The sequence below is a fragment of the Pelecanus crispus genome, chromosome 3, assembly GCF_030463565.1.
Source record: "Pelecanus crispus isolate bPelCri1 chromosome 3, bPelCri1.pri, whole genome shotgun sequence".
NCBI classification, from domain to species: domain Eukaryota; kingdom Metazoa; phylum Chordata; class Aves; order Pelecaniformes; family Pelecanidae; genus Pelecanus; species Pelecanus crispus.
In genome coordinates this window covers 51,906,323-51,925,158 of record NC_134645.1, presented here as the reverse complement: position 1 = coordinate 51,925,158, position 18,836 = coordinate 51,906,323, and the positions used below count along the sequence as shown (strand labels likewise).

At 40.8% G+C, this 18,836-nt stretch overlaps 1 protein-coding gene across 1 annotated transcript in view; it reads left to right on the top strand.

Annotated features, from left to right (window-relative positions):
• Positions 1-2,097: 2,097 nt before the first annotated feature.
• Positions 2,098-18,836, top strand: part of KIF25 (kinesin family member 25) — a 46,722-nt gene continuing 29,983 nt past the window's right edge. The window contains 8 exon segments of the mRNA XM_075708294.1: positions 2,098-2,204; positions 2,206-2,287; positions 3,135-3,200; positions 7,798-7,914; positions 10,202-10,340; positions 15,188-15,291; positions 16,536-16,624; positions 18,137-18,179. Of these exon segments, the coding sequence (XP_075564409.1) occupies positions 2,098-2,204; positions 2,206-2,287; positions 3,135-3,200; positions 7,798-7,914; positions 10,202-10,340; positions 15,188-15,291; positions 16,536-16,624; positions 18,137-18,179 (747 nt within the window).

Here is an 18,836-nt window from a genome sequence, read left to right as displayed (position 1 = left end):
TAAATAAGAGTAGTCCAGGGATGCTCAGTTTTAGGTTACTAGTTCAAAGACAGAGTGGTAGTAAATTAATTCTTCTCTGTTACCTTCTGCCTCCAGAAACCAGATTCTTAATCTCATTCATAGTGGGTAAAACCCACAGTAGGTGAGAGATCAACCATTACACTTCAGAGATGGTCCTTCTGAGATGGAGTTATGTTAGAAAATAACATTGTTCTGACTTGATTGCTGCTGCAGGATAAGCATTACATATAAAAATCACAGCTCAGTGTCAAGAATTGAGTCACACCCCTCCAAGCTACTAAAATATTCTCCCTGAAATAGCTGATGTTGATAAAATCCTGTCTGCCTTACTTAGTGCCAGGGTCACTTGACATCTCTCAGTATTGCAGTACTTTGGAACTCTTTTAGCCTAACTCCTTTTGTCAGTTTTCATTTTTCCACCAGTGCAGAACTAGTTGCAAGGACAAACTGCTGAGGGCCTTCCAGTCAGCTTGGTTGTTTTTTTGTTTTGTTTTTTTTTTTTTTTAAAAACTGAGGGTAGAGATGATGGGATGAAGTTGCAGTATCACGGAAGACAACTGATAGAGCTGCACAGAGATGTTTGGTTTGGTCTGTGAGAAATGGGATGCATATGGGTTCCTCTATAAAGGATTGCTATCCCTCTTGTGCCAAACATGGAGAGATTCACCACCTTTGGATTTTCTACTGCCCGTATGACAGCACATTCGCCACGTTCAGTAGAGAGTAACTTGAGACTGCTGTTTTGCAGTACTGCATTCCTCTGTAATTACGATGTTGGCTTCAGTTTCTCAAAAAAAAAACCCAACCCAACCCTGTAGTGCAAAAATAGTGTTATTTCCCACTTCCAAGAAGCTGACGTGTTTGTATCTGGCGTACTTTCACATTTAGTAGCCAAACAGTATTTGGACTGCTTTCAAAATAACGTTAATCTTTCAGTGCAATACAGTAGAGCTTTAAGTTACTAACGTATGTCACATATTGGCCTCGGAAACCTTAGTATGAGGCCCCCAGCCATAGCCCGAATGAACAGCTCCTGTCTTGGGCAGCCTCTTAGGACTCCCACACCAGCTGGACCTGCAGGCTTTGTCCATCTCCTAAGACTAGCCCTAGACACCGGCTTTGTTCACAGAGTTCCTGAGTAGTTGAGGTTGGAAGGGACCTCTGCTTGTCATCTAGCCCAGGCATAAAGCAAGGTCAGCTGCAGCCGCCTGCCCAGGCCTGTGTCCAGTTGCATTTTGAGTATCTCCAAGGATGGAGGCTGCACAGCCACTCTGGGCAACCTGTGCCAGTGTTTCACTACCCTCACGCTAAAAACCAACAACTTTTTTTTTTTTTTTTTTTTTAAGGTTTAGAAGGAGTTTCCTGTGTCTCAGTTTGTGCCTATTGCCCCTTGTCCTGTCACTGGGCACCACGGAGGACGGTCTGGTTCTGCCTTCTTTATACTCTCGCAAAGGTATTTACACATACTGATCGGATCCCCCTCAGCCTTCTTTCCTCCATGCTGAACAACCCCCAGCACACTCGGTTTATACCAACACATGTTCCTATCCCTTAATCTTCTTTGTGGCCCTTTCAGCCTTGGACCAACTGCTCAGGGGAGAAATCCTCCAGCCAATACAGGAGCTCTGGGCTCTGTCCTCCTCCTCGCCCTTTGTTGTGGCCGCTGAAGCTGAACGCGGGGCCTGCACCCTTGGCCCCGGGAACCGGTGCTCTGAGGTGGAATCTTCCAGAAGCCTCACACCAGCCCTGGGGGCCCCAGGCTTCGCTCCTGTCCCCGCGCTCTTCACCCTAATCCTCGGAGGCCACTTATCCCCAGTGACCCTGTAGACGGGGGGATACCACCGCCCGCCTCCAGCCCCTATTTATAACTCGCTCGTTAACTGCTCTGCTAATTGCGCTGCGTGAGGCGGGAGCGGGGCGCCGCTAGCAGCCGGGCCCTCGCCGTGGCCCCGCCTCGTCCCCCCCTCGCTGCGAGATGATTGGTGGGCGCCCCTGCCGCTCACAGGCGCGTCCAACGGTCGGAGGCGGCGCTCGCCCAGCCAATCGATGGAGGGGAAGAAGGCGGGAGCCGTCACCATGGCAGCCGGGCAGACGCCCCAGCTGCGTTTCTCATTGGCCGATTTAAATCCCTGAGGGGGTGCGGGGGCCGAGCGAGGCCCCGCTCTGGCGCGGCGCGGCAGCGGGGAGGGCGATGCGGCCGCGGAGCGGGCTCGGCCTGGGCTCCGTCTGGGCGCAGCGCCTCCGGCAGCTGGAGCAGCGGTTGCGAGTGAGCCGGGCGGCGGGAGGCGAGGGGAAGGGCGGGCGGGGGGAGGGAGCTGGCCCGCCCCGCCCTCCGCGGCGACGGCGGGGCCGGGAGGGGCGGGCCGCGCCTCAGCCCGCCGGGCCTTCCCCCTTCCTGCCCCTTCCTGTTGCAAGTATATTTCTCGGCTTAAAATTTAGGCGAGATTGCGCAATACAGCACCCTGTGGGCACTTGGCGGGCAGCCGGAGGTGGGGGAGCGGCTGCTGCACCTGGGGCTGGGTTAGAAACGGGGCTTCAGGGCGGCCATCAGCCTCCCAGGGCGGCCATCAGCCTCCCAGGGCGGCCATCAGCCTCCCAGGGCGGCCATCAGCCTCCCAGGGCGGCCATCAGCCTCCCAGGGCGGCCATCAGCCTCCCAGGGCGGCCATCAGCCTCCCAGGGCGGCTGCGGCCCGGCGGGCAGCGCCTGCGCGCTGCGGCACCGCTGGAGGTCTCTGGCCGTGCAGCCTGCGCAATGGAGATTTACGTGGTTATTTCTAAATAAATGAAATAGCACTTCCCTGACGGCCCGGGAAACGTCAGGGGGTGGTGTTATAGAGCAAAAGGAGTTAAAACTGTGTACCGACGCGCTTCCACATGAGCAGGCAAAGTGACAGAAAATATAGGTGATCGTGGAATATTAAGTGCTTATCCTAATCTTCATGTGCTTGTAGACAAATACTGTGCTGAGGAGATGGGGGGTGGGTAGTTCTTTGATTCTGGAAGGCAGAGAAACAGAGGAATGTAATAAAACTATTATAACAAAACAGCATTCATCAGACTCATATTTATTTCATTTTTACTTTTTTGGGTTTGGGTGCGTTTTTTTCCTTAGATCAAAGAAGAAAGAATAGTTGTCCTGGAAACTGAAAATGCTGCCCTTCATCTAAAACTTGCAGAGGTAACTATTGTTTGTTTTTCCAAAAAGAATTCTTATGAAAATAGGGGGAAAAAAAAAAAAAAAAGACACTGAAATCTGCCTTCCTATTTTCAGGTTTTCCACTTTTTACCTGTTGGGGAAATCTGTGAACGGATTAAGGCTCAGCACTTCTTTTGTTTCTTTCTTTTTTTTTTTTAATCAGCAATAGTGATAGACTGATTAAGTCACTAAAAGTTGACATACATTTAAATAATTGCCAGTTTTAAACCTACAAAAATGAGCTGAGGGAACGATTCTGCAAGCATTAAATATGGAATATTGCTTTCTGCTTGCAGGGACAATGTTTGCCTAAAAGACAAGGATATATTTTGAAGGAATACTTTTCAGACATAATTAGGATGATCCTTTAAAAAGGACTGTTCATAGAGCGCAGGGAAGATGTTTCATTATTGCATGGCTTCATAGCACTAGTGTTAGACTTGTCTAGAAAAGGCAAGGTACTGTTACAGAAGTCAGTCACACAGCATACAGCAACAACTGGATGCCCTCATTTCCTTATCTCCTCCTACAGAAGGATATATTGTTCTGAGACCATTATTACAACAAGGAGCAGCCTGTGATAATGTTTGGGCTCTTCAAAGGGAGGATTTGAGAGATTTACAGAATTTTGAATATTGATCTACACTGCTAGACCAGAGCCAGCTGCGAGTGTTAGTTGTGATAGAGACTGTTGGCCAAGAGTTTCTGATCTGGGTTGAAACATTAAATAGTTGGGTGACCTCAGGAATGCCATGTGCCCTCCCTGTGGGTTTGTTAACACCTGTGGATAAAAGTAGGTTTAACATTTTTCAAAGCCTGACTGGAAGCAGATGGTACATCTGAGATGAGTTTTGATAGGTATACAGAAGAATACTGTAATTGATTCTGAGAAAATGTTTCTATTATTTTTGTTCTGCTTCATAATATTTACCAAAAATCTGAAGTATTTCAGCTGTTTTTTTTTTCTTTTTTCCTCTCACAAATTCAAGAAAGAAATTACTTTAGTCAGGTAAGGTGCATCAGATGTAGGAAGTAGTTATGTGAGTATTGGATAATGAAGCCTTGTTTTCCAAATACAGGACTGTTTTAGTTTATTGCAAAATGTGCTGGAAGATATGAGTACCTACACACACATGAGGAGTGTGGCAGTGTTACCACCATCAGTCAGAAATAATGTCGACTGATTCGTGGAAATACTTTGCAATTAACCTTGCATTGATGTTTCTATTCAGGCAATTATTTAAATACACTTAAAAGACATCTGCTTCTCCTTGGCTAATTGGCCCCGGCAATCTGAAAACGTGAGCTAAACTGACATGAAACAGTTTTACCTTAATTGAAGAGTCTCTATTAAAAAGAATAGTAATTTTAATTAGATTAATTTAAGGTTGTGCGATTTTGCACTGTATCTCCCAATATTTCACCAGCTGTGCTGGCGAAAAAAGCTACTGCCCTCAGCTATGAGTCACTGACCCTTCAGGTCTGCTGGTGGAGCTGCCTGAAGGATTGAGCTGTAACAAGTCACAGTAACCAGGGTTAACAGAGGTCTCATTCTTAACTTGTAAAAGCTAATTGGATTTGTTTTGGCTGAAGTCAGTGAGGGAGCTTTGGAGACAAACTTATGAGGGTAGCCATAAATTAGGATTTCTAGTGTAAATGTTTGTCTCTAGGTTGCATCTGTCTAATAAAAATGTTCTCTCTTGCTATAGACCTTCCCTTGCTTATATCCTTAAGACAATCATGAATACCAGCACTGCCACTGTTTTCTGCAGCCCGGTATATTATTACCCTAGCAGCATACTGTAAGAGTTGTTACTGAATGTAAGAAATCAGATTCTTTCTCTGTAGACTTGCTTTTGCCTATTTGGAAATGTGTCTATCTACCTGCATGCCCCTTGCTTTTGTTCGCAGTCCTTGAGGTCCCGATCCTACTGTCTTCCATACATAAAGCCACGTCTGCCAGAATGGATCCAAGTGCAGAACTGAGATTTCACTTTGGAGAACACTATTAAGTAGTTCAGTTTCACTTCTGTTTATAATAAAGCTGACTATAAAACGTTTTATAGTCAGTTTTTTGCTTCTCATGCGTGAGCACAAATTTGCAAGTTCTGACACACAAAAAATTCTGATGAATGCTAAAGCTATTTCAATGGAGAAAACCTCAAAACCAAGGCAGCCTTTGCAATAAAGATAAACTTGATAGTGGAAGTGATGAGAGGTTGACTGCAATGGAAGTAGCATTGACCATTCTGCTTTTATTGTCCATGTTGAGAAAAATGGGGGAGTCAGGGGGAACCTGTGCAGATGGTGGAAAACATATTAGATGTTAAAAGTAGGTTTTAACTAGCTTAAGCTGTTTAACAATAAGGCTTGAGTACTGCAATTACTTATATATATGCTTAACTTTTCATATGTGATTACAGGTACTAATTCTGGTGCACTACTTGTATGTATTTTTGTCAAGCATGTTTGTAAATATTGCATCTGAGTAACATGACTCTTGAAGATCCTCAGAATAAAAGAACACACAAACACTGTATAGAATTGGTCTCAATTTCTGGGAGCTTAAAGCCTGTAACAAAAAACGAGTGTTCTTTTAAAATAATCTCTTCCCACTATTTCTTTTCCACGTAAGAACTTTTTATATTAGTGCTAAGGTGGTGTATAGCTATGCAGGACCTCCAGTTGCATTTGTAAATAGAAGATGCATGTTTTGTGAAGGTGAAAAAGCCGCAGGAAAAGGCTGGTTTAGATAAGTACTTTTCTTGGAAAATAGAATCTTTCTTTATTCTAACAGCTCCAGGACATTGTATTGTTGTTTTTGCAGATGTCATCTGTAGTTAAACTGCAATTAAAAGTTTACTTTTTACCTATCAGATGATTGGAATTAAATCAAACCCATTATATGAGTAGATTTAGCTCTTCCATGTCGTTGTACTCTTCTATGCTCCGTTAATTCAAATAACAGGGATCTGCAGTCACAGAATTTATGGCCTGAATAAAGTAGAAAATAAGTCTGTGCTAGAGACAGGTGCATTCCAAAAATAAGGAGAGAGGCTATTAATACTGGTTAAGGAATGACAGATGTCAACAGGTTGCAGGGGAAAGTAGGTGAAGAAGTTGCAGCTCATTTTAAGCACCAGGACTGCTGGTAAATGACAAAAATGCAGTGTTTAGTGTAATACAGATTCTGTCATATTGCAGAATTTCCCAAGTACTCTACAGAGATTCCTCTTCTGTGTTCGTGCTCGTAAATATTTGAAGTTGCACTATTTCTATTTTCCTTTTGATTTCAACATCTCAAAAAAAAAAAAAAAATTGGCCATAAAAATTGCTTTTGCATAACAGGTAATTTTAGATTATTACAAAGTGCTCTTCTCCACATCCTTTAAAAATTGCTTTGGTTGCTTTGATCTCTGAAGACCCAGCTTAGTGCTTTATTGGTACAGTTTTGCACCATTGCATCTCTCCTGAATGTAACTGGAGTCGGTGTTGGCAGGAAGCTGGAGCAATGAATGCTAAGGTGGGGGCTGTGTATTACCAGCTCCTTCAGGACTTTAGCAGTTAACACATGTATGTATGTGTGTCCTCGTTCTGCTTCATGTCCATTCAGAGAGCTTCCTGCATCAAATGCAGTTACCAGAAGACACTTAAACCAGCTATGTAACCAGCCCTTTTCCCTAGGTGAAGGCACAGTTTTAACCATTTAGATCCACCTCAAGCGTAAGTAAGGGGTTTTAGGTACTGCAAAAGCATTTTAGTAATCTGATGCTGAGGTTTACCAACCTAAGGAAGTAGAATATTGTGGTGTTAGCCAGCTACCTTGAGGTGATCCTTCACGTGATGCAGAAAAAGGTAAAAGCAAAGAAATTACGTGTTTACAACATCACATGTAATCAGATCGTAGAGTTACAGATGTTTACAGGGATGTCATGGTTTAGCCCCAGCCAGCAACTAAGCACCACGCAGCTGCTTGCTCACTCCCCCTGCCCCGGTGGGATGGGGGAGAGAATCGGAAGAGTAAGAGTGAGAAACACTCCTGGGTTGAGATAAGAACAGTTTAATAATTGAAATAAAGTAAAATAGTAATGATAATAATAACAATATAATAATGATGATAATAATAATATACAGAGCAAGTGATGCACAATGCAATTGCTCACCACCCGCCGACTGATACCCAGACAGTTCCCGAGCAGCGATCGCTGCTCCCCGGCCAACCCCCCCCAGTTTATATATTGAGCATGACGTCATATGGTATGGAATAGCCCTTTGGCCAGTTTGGATCAACTATTCTGGCTGTGCCCCCTCCCAGTTTCTTGTGTACCTGGCAGAGCATGGGAAGCTGAAAAGTCCTTGACTAGCATAAGCAGTACTTAGCAACAACTAAGTGTTAGCAACAACATCAGTGTGTTATCAGCATTATTCTCATCCTAAATCCAAACCACAGCACTATGCCAGCTACTAGGAAGAAAATGAACTCTATCGCAGCCCACACCAGGACAAGGGACCAAGGGGGACAGAATGCAACAGAAAAGCGTTTTAAAGTGATTTTCAGGTGATCTTTTTTTTAAAACAGTATCAAGGGTTGGCTGGAAGAAGCACTAATGAAGTATTGCAGCTCTACTCTGCGCATGGCCAGCAGCAGAAATTGCAGAGGAGTTCTATTGTGACCAAGCTGCATGGAGCGATAAAGGTAAAGACATTTAGTAATAATCATAGAATCATAGAATGCTTTGGGTGGGAAGGGACCTTTAGAGGCCATCTAGCCCAACCCCCCTGCAGGGAGCAGGGACAGCTTTAACCAGATCAGGTTGCTCAGAGCCCCATCCAACCTGACCTTGAATGTTGCCAGGGATGGGGCCTCCACTACCTCTCTGGGCATGCTGTTCCAGTGCCTCACCACCCTCATTGTAAAAAATTTCTTCCTTATATCCAGTCTAAATCTATTCTTTTTTGGTTTAAATCCATTATTCCTTGTCCTGTTACAACAGGCCTTGCTAAAAAGATTGTCCCCATCTTTCCTACAGGCCCCCTTTAAGTACTGAAAGGCCACAGTAAGGTCTCCCCGCAGCCTTCTCTTCACAGGCATAATCTATTCCCTAAACATTTGTATGCTTATCAAATACAGTAAAACCCAGAAAATGGTCAGATAGGAACCCATCTGTGGCTTTATTCTATTCACAGCAGTGCTTGCAGTGAAGTGTAGCAATGCCTGAGTTAGCTTTAAATTTATAGTGGTTTTGCTGCAACAGGCTGCAGAGTCACCTGAGAAGCTGGTAAAAGTGGCTGCTCCTGAGCTCTAGGGTCTTATGTATAGGCTGCTATCAATACCCGAGCTAGATATTTTTGTAGTCAAAACCTTGCAATCCCTGATTTGGCTATCATATAGACATCCCCTAAAAAACCAATAATTGTGATATAACTTAACTGGATAGGCAGATCCTTTAAAAAAGTACTGGAAAGCTCCATTGATTTCACTAGGAGTTCTGCTCTGGTGGACATCCTAAGAGCGAGTAGTTTGCTGTATGCTCACTCAGGTTGTCTTAATTTTGCATCAAAGAGACTGGAACTCTTCTGCCAGTGCCAGTACTGTAGTATTTTCCTTTGTTGAAGTACTTATTCCTTAAGTTAATCCATAGAATAGTGAGTTCCTTTTAGGGACACTAACAAATGTCAGCTTTTCTCAGGGCAGCACTGAATGCCTGCATAAAATGACTGAAAAGTATTTCAGGAAAGAAATCTGATTCTTAACAGGCAGAAGGATGTAGCTTAATTGAGGCATAGTTGGACTAGATGATCATCGTAGGTCCCTTCCAACTGAACTATTCTCTTCTATTCTAATTATAGCAATCCTGCTCAGTAAATTTTGCAGTGGTGTTTTACATTTTAGGTTAGCCTGAATGGCAGAACTGCTTGTGATGCAATATCTGTGGATTGAGATGGTTTCAGAGATCAATGAATGTTAGGAGAGAGCAAAGCTGTTCAAATAAAAGTCTAGATTAATAATAATATTATACCCTTAATTAAAAAAAAAATTCTTCCCACTTATATTCTGTGATTTTTGAGACTGAGAAATGCAGTGATTTTCTCCCTTTAGTTTAGGTTATTGTTTTGTCATTGAAACTAATCAACTAATTCCAGGTCAGTACCACAGTTGGAAAAATAAAATGTCACAATATGTGTCACAGAATATGTGACACTTTGTAACAGGCCAACTAATGAAACATCACAGTGCTTCTGTGAGATAAGGTATTGTTAAGTTCATCTTACAGATGGCTTTACATGTTCATTCCAAGACTTAGATGTCAAGTCTACTAATCCTAAAATCAGGTCAATTTGTTTTTACTTTATTTGGACTTCTAAGTGAAGATAAGCTGCTCTTATAAACATTTAAAAATCTCATCATGTATGTTATGCTGAGTTTTATCCATAATACAAATACTTCTCTGAACAACAAAGGTTTCTGATCTTTTCGAAATACATCTATTCTCATAGGAAGGCATAGAACTGGCTTTTTAAAGAAATGACTTAGAATAAAGCTTAGCAAATATCTCCTGATCAAAGCCTGGAATATTAATGCAGTAAGAGATATATGGATCGCAATTTTTCCTTGCTAATTCTGGATATGTGTTATAAGTGGACAGAACACACACATGCTCACACACACTTATTTTTATTTGACGAAATAAGAAAGAGACTTAGTTATACCTGAAGCTGTGTTATGGTCAAAGTATGTACCATAAGATGGTAAGGATCCATAGTCTTGCTGAAGTCTTTAGGAGATGACATTGCTAAATATCTTGTGGGATCCTTCTCTAAACATGCTGAAAGATATACTTCTGAAGACTTCCTTTCATCAGGTAGAAGGTTCTTCCTGACTGTGATATCTCACCATAATTATTTGTGTTGTGGTTATATTGATTCTTCCTGAACTGCTGTTGTTGTGTCTTTATAACGTATCTTTTCTTCTTGCTGAGAAGAGGCTTAAGCAAGACCTGAAGAGCCTCCATTCATTTGCTCTTGAGCTTTCAAAAGACTTCCAGCATCAAAGCAAGACTTATCTTTGCCAAGTTTTGACAGCAGTCCAAGGGATACAGCTGCAAAATGAAGCAATGCAAAGTAAGGCTCAGTGCACTTAAAATTTCAAACATGTAACATCAACAATGTCATTGTTAAATGTTAGTAACATTGAAAGGTTGAGTTTGATTTTTGAGAAACGTGTCACTGAAATTGTAGCACTTATTTTTTGTTCGACATGAGATCATCAAGGAGTTCTGAAGCGTTAGAAAGAGTACAAATAACTCTGCAGAGGGTATGACTGATCATTTGGATTTAGCTTTTGTGTTGATTGCAGCTGCTACTAGACTGCTGAGTTGGCTTAGCTGTAACATTTTTAATCTGAAGTTCTCAGGCTTCTTATCTGGACTATTTTAGAATAGCTGAATAAAGAATGTGTTGCTTTAGCTGAAATTTGTCTGCTTTTGACTGTACCAGAAAAGGACTCGGGTGATTTCAGGGATTTCTGAAAATACTGTCTGAAATTAGGACAGACTGGATTTTTAATATTTCTGTGTATTTATGGAGAAAATTTTACTTCCAAATCAAAACCATTTCCACTTGCTAGACTGTAGATAACACCATACAGACTACTGTTTCGGAATTCAGGTCCTTCCTTGTTCGTGTGTACATTTAAAGTAGACCCTGCAGTGCAGTGGCACTCTCTGCCCCCATCACTGAGGACTAATACACAAATTTATAATCAGAGTCCCTGGGTGATGCTCTGATATTCATGTGTAGCCATTTAAAAGGTATGTTTTTCTCTTTAATTTTGGGACTGATTTGATTCTGATGGGACTACTCATGTCAATAGCAACAAACAATATTCTCAGTGATGGGTGTTTGCAGAACTTGTCCCTGTATGTTATGTACTAAGTTATGATTAAAATGGATTTGATTACTGTATTATCCATGTAGAGAAAATGCTCAATCAAGTTGTCTTTAAAACAGAAAAAAACAAAGTGGAAAATTAACCCTAGATAAAGGTGAATGTTCCCCTTATTGAAGCAGGGGGCTAAATGAACAGATAGGAGGTTGGATTTGGCACTTGAGCTGTTGTAGTGTAAATAAATAGTAACTATTCCTTATGAGGCCTTGCAAATTCCTGTTGACAGTTCTCACTTTGCACTTTATGGTGCATTGTTCTATGAAATCATAACGAGGAGAAGCTCCCTTGCCTATAACAAAATAGTGTGTTGGTACTTAGGTGGATGACTTATGTTTTTAATTTGGCCATTTTTCAGTTCTCTCTCAAATGTTTTAGACAGAGATTCTATTGTTCAGGTTAAATATGACAGTCAGAATTGCCATCCTTAAATTACATATAATCTTTTCTAAACAGAAAGCCCAAAGTATGTATTCTGGAGGCAACATATGTTATCAGTTTAATCCTGAAATAGAGATTGAAAATGAGAGAGAGATATAGAAGAAACATTCAGGTAGGTTAATTTCAAAGCTGTAGTTGACATGCAGGAAACTATAAAACTTCCCTGTAATAACTGAGTAGTCCCTTGCTTAGAAATATTTATTCACAGTCTGAAAACCAGGCTATTGCCATCTTTCCCACTGAAATTTAAATAGTAGTAATTCATATGAGAGAAGTGTCCATTATTCATTTGCTATAGGTCTGTTTCCTTCATAAACAAAACTGCTATCATTTTAGCAAAAAATACTGGCCACCTGACTGCAAATGGTACTACTGAGGCAGATGCAGTAATTCAGCAGATTTCTGGAAGGGTAGGAATTTCTAAAAATTTAAGATGACTTCTTAGATTGCTTCACCATGCGGGTATTACCAGAAGAAGGAAATGACAGTATCTGTGCATGCAGAACATATTTTTAGAGAGGGGAAACCACTGTTCTCACTGCTTCGCAAAGTGGCAGCCTCTAAGGAGCAAAATCTGTCCAAGTGAGTATGTGACAGAGGAGCTGCTGCAGGTTACTGACATACTTTGTGAAAGCTGCTGCAGCCCAGTGACTTAGGTATCCTTTGTGGTTCCAGGACACTTTCTCTCTGGGGTGGAGAAGAGGAAAAATTGGGTAAGGAGCTTATTTCCCACTTGGCCCATATGCTGGCACGTCACCTACGTGCTGTGCTCCTCTTGGAGAAAGTTGAGCTCTGCACAGTGCTGATGACTTGTATTTATGGAATGTGAACTACCATCATCAACTCGACAGCAGAGTCTCACCAGCTCAGCTGCCTTTGGAAAGCCTTTGCTTCTTAGTGTAGAGTAGGGGAAGAGGAGAGGGACCTTGGATCCAGCAACAGAAATATTGCAGCAGCCCAAAAAATCATGTTATAGCCTAGGATAAAAAAACACAGCTGAATTCAAAAGAAGTTTTGGAATTAAGTCTATTACATCATAGCTGTTTATCCTAGAAGGCATGGTCAGATTGACCTCGTTTTTAAACTGGAATCTAGTATGGAAAGAAACATAAAAAAACCCAGGGAACTGTGGGGACAGGTACACATCCATATATGTACTAGGCTGTGGCTGTGCTAGGTTATGCTGTTCCTGGTGTTCATGTCCCAATCATGGATATTTCTGTAATGCTGGTATAACTGTTTGTGTGACCACACAAAACCGATCAGGGAACTGATCCAGGACAGAAATTACTCAGCAAGAAGCATTGCTTTTAGACCTCCACATGACCATGGAAGCAGTTGTGTGAGCCCAGCAAAAGGTGTGGTGCAGCACTGAATGGGAGGAAATGAAAAGCTCCTGAACCAGGACTGTCAATTAAAGAAACACTACAAACCTGAATGTTTGCAAACCATCTCTCTTCTCCAACTGTTAGTCCGATTATCGATGAAGATCCTAACTGTGATCAGTGACGTTTAAACAGAAAAATCAGCAGTCCCAGCTCCCAGAAAGTTTCTGTATAGGTCAATGAGATGGGCAAAGCATGAGGGAAAGGGATGTCTGTAACAGCTGCAGGCATGTAGTGACTACTTCTCTTGAATAATGAAGAGTGGGTTACTAGTATTTTAAAACAGATGCGCCCAAGTGGCTGCCGCTAGGTTATGGATGCAAATATAACTTCTGAATAGCTTGCAGCTGATGCCAAGCAGAAAACTAGGAAAAGGTTAAATAAGTGTTTGTATTTATAACTATATAGCTCCACTATCAGAAAAATTAAAAGTTCAGAAATAATTTATGCATTAGGAAACTTGCTCTGTGGAGCTTCTATTCAAGAAGTTTTTCTGTGCTGCACATAAAGCTTTACAGAAGATGGACATTAAAACTGATGGTTCACTCTTACAAATATCAAAATATTATCTGCTAAATGCAAAGACTCAACTCATTTTCTACAGATCGCAGTCCTTAACCTGTCTGCTCAAAAGCCCTGGTGGCGAATTAGGAAGCCCCAAGGTTGATTTCTGTTTTCACAGTCATCTTCATCACAGGAGGGCTAGTTAGAAGAAAAACTTTGAGTAATTAGGGCCTAAGTTAACTGAAACTGTCCAGTAGGCTTCTCACAGTCCTCATGAAGAGACCACTTAAATGTTGAAACAAACTAGTAATTTTTTTTTTTTTTCCCAAGACTGGAAGAATGGAAGAGTACCCTTAGCACCTGTTGCTTAACTTTACTGCTTATTCAACAGACTTCAAGAACTGAAAGTTCTTGTGTACACAAATTTATAAATTAAGATACTTATTATGGAGATTAATTAAATAATCAATGGATTCCAACCTTGTATTTTGAAAAATACAGTACAATTAGTGGTCAGTGAATGTACGAGTCACTTTTGACAATTTATTGTAACATATTTGCACGTGATTCTCCAAACCAAGACATGCTAGTGTTACTCCACATACAGGATGCAAGAAGAGGATTTTTATTAGTGAAACTCCCAGACTTTGATTCCCCAACTATTAACACCATGGTTCCCCTGCATGCATGCACTTGTGGAAGAACATTATGAGCTGGAGGTGAACAGTGTGGGTACTACAAAAATAAGATCTGAGAAGTCTCTAGTGTAGACAAATGTCCCTTGAAGTCATCTGATTTTTAGTCTATACCAGAGAGCACAAATCATGTGTGTGACATGCTGAGATTTTAAGTCTGTTCCTTTCTTTATAAGGTAGCACATACTGAGGCTGGTGGCCATCCTGCTACTCAGCTCTCAGACCACAGTTTTGACTGCTTGCTACTCTACATCTTCAACTGCTCACTAATTTCTGGCAGATTGGTGTCCCACTGGGATTCCTAAGAGCTTGCTTTGTACACAAGTTTACAGTCACGTTATGTGCCTTCTGGACTGTATGTTTGGTTTAGGTCTGCTCAGTATTAATGTAATTGGGCTGAACTAAAAACCATTTGTGAAGTTAGAAGGCTTTTATAATGACCCATATTGCTCTCCTCAGTTTTGTGAAGGAGACTCCCTGGGGTTCAAAAGATTAATCTTTTTTATGAAATCCTACCCATGAAGCGAGTGTACCTATCTTAAAGTGGTACCTTATAGCTGTTTTACAGGATTAGGAGCACTGTAAATGAGGCTGAGGATAAATGATAGGTTAATTTCTTGTAAAGTTAGCTGGCATGAATCTAATAATCTGCAAATATGGCATGAGCCTTGCTAGTGACAGCCCCATAGAGAAGCAGCTTAGTTCAAGTTTAGGTTTCAGGCTTTGCTGACAAAAAACATTAGTCTAACTAAACTGACACATTTGAACTGCCTTTAAGTATCTTGTCTTTTTGATTGTTTTTCAAGATTTCACATGTATACCTGTGGTAATTATCTGTAACTTCACCTAGCCATGTCATGGCAAGAAGTATGATGGGATTTTTCAGAGAAGAAAGTAGAAGTTAGAAAGGTTTATGCTTATATTTCATGAGGTGCTACTGGAAAACTCATTTTGTAAAGTCACAGAATTTAGTTCTTTGAAACAGCTTGCTTCTTCCAGTGTTTCAGATAAAAGCTTTTGATCTTGAGCAGTCTCTACAAGAGGTGACAGAGAGATACGAGAAAGAAAAGCAAAAGAGGAGAGCTCTACATAACAGCTTAATTGTAAGTATCTTTAATGACAGAACATTTTCTTATTTTGTTGTAATTATGCCCGTAAGTTCCTCACCAATAAAACTAATGAATATACTTTTCATGGATATATCACATCCCCCAGCTGTCTATATACAATGCATTTCTTTGCTGAGGCAAATTTGCCTTAGAATAAGCCCCAGCCCATTCTTTTTACACAAGTGTCTTCCAAATGCACTCCTGGAGCATATTGCACTAAGGAGTATCATCCATTTTAAATAGTGAACAAAACTTGAGTTTCTTCATCCTCTTCTCTAAATTTGCAGCTTCTAAAATTGTTTTAGAGTTCTTAAAATTATTAACTTGAAATTGCAAAGTGGTCGTCTTGTATTTTTCCAAATATATCTAGCTGTATCCTACTCAGCCATTAGTGATGGTTTGGGATTAATTTTTTCATTTTTGTACTTTAACCTTCCTGCCTGCCTCCCCAGATGACTAGTTTTGGGTTGCCTGATTCAGGCCCTGATTTTTGGAAACACAAGCCACCTTCAAACAAAATTCTTTTAAGCTTTTCTACCTGGGAAAATGAAGCTCTTTGTTAAAAAGTGTACTTACCTTCCAAACTCTGCCTTGTGTTCCAGTTTACTGCAAAGATGTTCCCTAAGGCAGCAGGGACTTAATGCCAGTGGTCACTAGCTATCACAGGCAAGCTGTCTTCACTAATACAAAACAAGAAGAACTGATCACCAATAACAAGGAAGGAAACACAGCAGGTTAGATAAACTGAAGTCTGAATCAGCCTGCAGAGAAAAATCAGTTACTGGCTTTTTAGTCATGTATGAACACACAGTGGAGAGGAGAAGGTACAAAATGTTTTATATTCCACATCTTCCTCAGGGCTGGGGGAAGAGGAATTGAGTGTGTAATCTTGTCTGTTGAGTTAATACAGGTGTCTGAAGAAGCTCAGGCAAAGAGGAAGGAGAATGAAGAGGGGAAAATGGCTTGGATTGAAAGCCTTCCCCCCACCCCCCCCCCCCGCCCTAGACTGGAGAGGGTTACACCTTTCCAGAGCTCTGAAGAGCTCATACTTCCTCAAGTACTTTCTCCTAACTTATCAGGGCAAACGATATTGATACTATTTTCCCCTCCACAGAGTCTAAGGCTGTGATGTTGTAAACACCTGCTTTCTTAAACACGTTCATGTCTGCTTCACAAATTCCAGTGTATTTGTCCTCTCCAGTGGTTTGTGTTAAATACATCTAATATTCTAACCCTAGGAACTGAGAGGAAATATCAGAGTCCACTGCAGGATCCGACCATTACTACCTTTTGATACTGCTGCTGGACATTTGGTATCACAAGATAGGTAATTTATTTTGGCTGTGTTAGATCTTAGCTGAGTCATAATTAATATACAAAGAAAACAATAGTTATATGCGTGTGAGAACAACTGTGTTCTTGACGTTTCTGGTTTTTTGTGTGTGGGGAGACAATAATGGTATCATAAGACCTAATTGCCATTTCCTTTTCTTTCTCCTGCTAAATTGGCTTTAGCCAATCTCATCCCCTTGTCTAGAAGTATGTCCACCTGAATAAAAAGCTGTAGCTATTCTGCCAAGCCAGGATTATCTCTGGCTTGGCAGAAGTAACACAGCTGCAATCAGCTTAGAGTATATTCACTATCCTATACAAATTCTGGGATACAGTAATGTAATAACTGTCAGAAGTCGTGGGTAGAGAAACACACTCAGCATTACAGTTGTTTTGTAATGCTATAGAACAGATTTTCTGTCAGCACAAAAACTGGTAATTCTATTTCAGTATAATTTGGCTCCGCATCCTTAATTTATAATAGACTTACTGTAACTGAAGTGTCAAAACATTCCAAGATCCAAAAGGAAAAGAGGGATTAGATGCAAATATGTGCTGTAACAAGCTGAATTCTCCATAGATGACTAACATGAAGGAAGGTAGGGATTGAAACATACACAAAGAAAGAAAGAAGGGGAAAAGTAGGTGGGTGGCTAGAAACCAGTAACTTTATCATTTGCCCATCAGTAAATAACTGATTTGGGGCTTTATTTTACTTTTGCTGGCTGGTAATCCAAAAAGAGTACATTCAGTGTTTTCAAGTTTATAAATTTTTGGCAAATCTTTTAAAAAAATGTAGAATTGTTTCAAAAATAGCAGACAAGAATTTTCCAGGAGCCTGAAAGGGAAACTTGCATTAACCTGTGCTTGATATAGCTGTGAAGGAAAACACTCACTGTTTTTGTTGCTGTATGGAATAGTGCAATCAGGTGCTGAATTGCAGTGTAAACTAGGATGGACTGGGCCAAACAAGAAATCATTAAGACTATCTTTTCTTAATATATCATAAAGTAATTTAAATAAAACTTAGTTGTAAAACTAAGGCCTGATTCTCAAAACACTTACACACATGAATGGATTTATACACCTCAGCAATCCCAGTCAGTTTTTGGACTAGTGATGGATGCAAGATCAGGGACAAATACCTAAAATGAGGGTGTTTTTCACTTTAATGTTCTGAAGTGAAAGCCTCTTGTTACAAGCTCACGTTACAATCTCAAAATAAGAGTGGTTTGCATGTGAATTAGTATTAATTGGGTTTGTTCTCAATTTCTTTTTTTAAGTAGATTAGTTTGCTTGATCGCTCTTTAATTGGCTTTTTATTCACAATTAACTGCGGTGTTGGTATGTATATGGGGTACAATAATAATGGCAATTCTGCAAGGTACTCTTCAGACAATGTGTACTTCACAGAGATTTTGAGCTTTGACTTTCCTGAGCTAAATGGAACATTTATAGTTTGAAAGGTACCTTTTTTTTCCCTATTCGCTTTTTTTTTTTCTTACAGGCAAAGAAACTTTTCAGAAAAAGTGGCATATGCAGCTGATGACGTGAGTATTTGATGGTGAAATTCAAAAGCACATTCACAGATGCTAGGAAGGAGAAACAAGAGAGACATGTGAACCATGTTTTTTAAAAAAAAATTAGGTACTTTCTTGTCAGTCAGTGCCCAGCTTTGATCACCCATGGGTGCAATAGCAGGTGATCCATGCTGTTTTCATCCTGACTCTTTGTAGTAGTAATAACTTGGAGCTTCTGCTGGTGCAGTCATCCATGAACTGGAGGTTGTGTGTTTGCAGTAGTCAAACCACTGCAGACTTCCTGCAGTCAGTCCCTTTGAGCCACTTGTATTTACTGTAACCGTTTCTAAAATTATGTCAGGCTTTTTTTCATTTTATTATTGCAACACAACTAATGCATTAGGAGAGAAATATGATACCTCATGAACCACAACAGCCTATGTGGTACTGCACTCAAGCATGCTAAAGTGTCCTGGCTTAGATCCATCAGATGAAGGAGAATGAGCATTGAGGTTGCAAATCCAGATGACATTCCAGCATTAATTGAGGCCATTACCAAGATATAAAACTTAGAAAGGCACAGTAGTGTGAGCTAAGGTCAAAGTATTAACTTGGGTTTTAATTTTCTTAGCCACCATAGTTCTTATTAGGCTGCTCACTGTTACTTACATGGTGATTAACCAAATT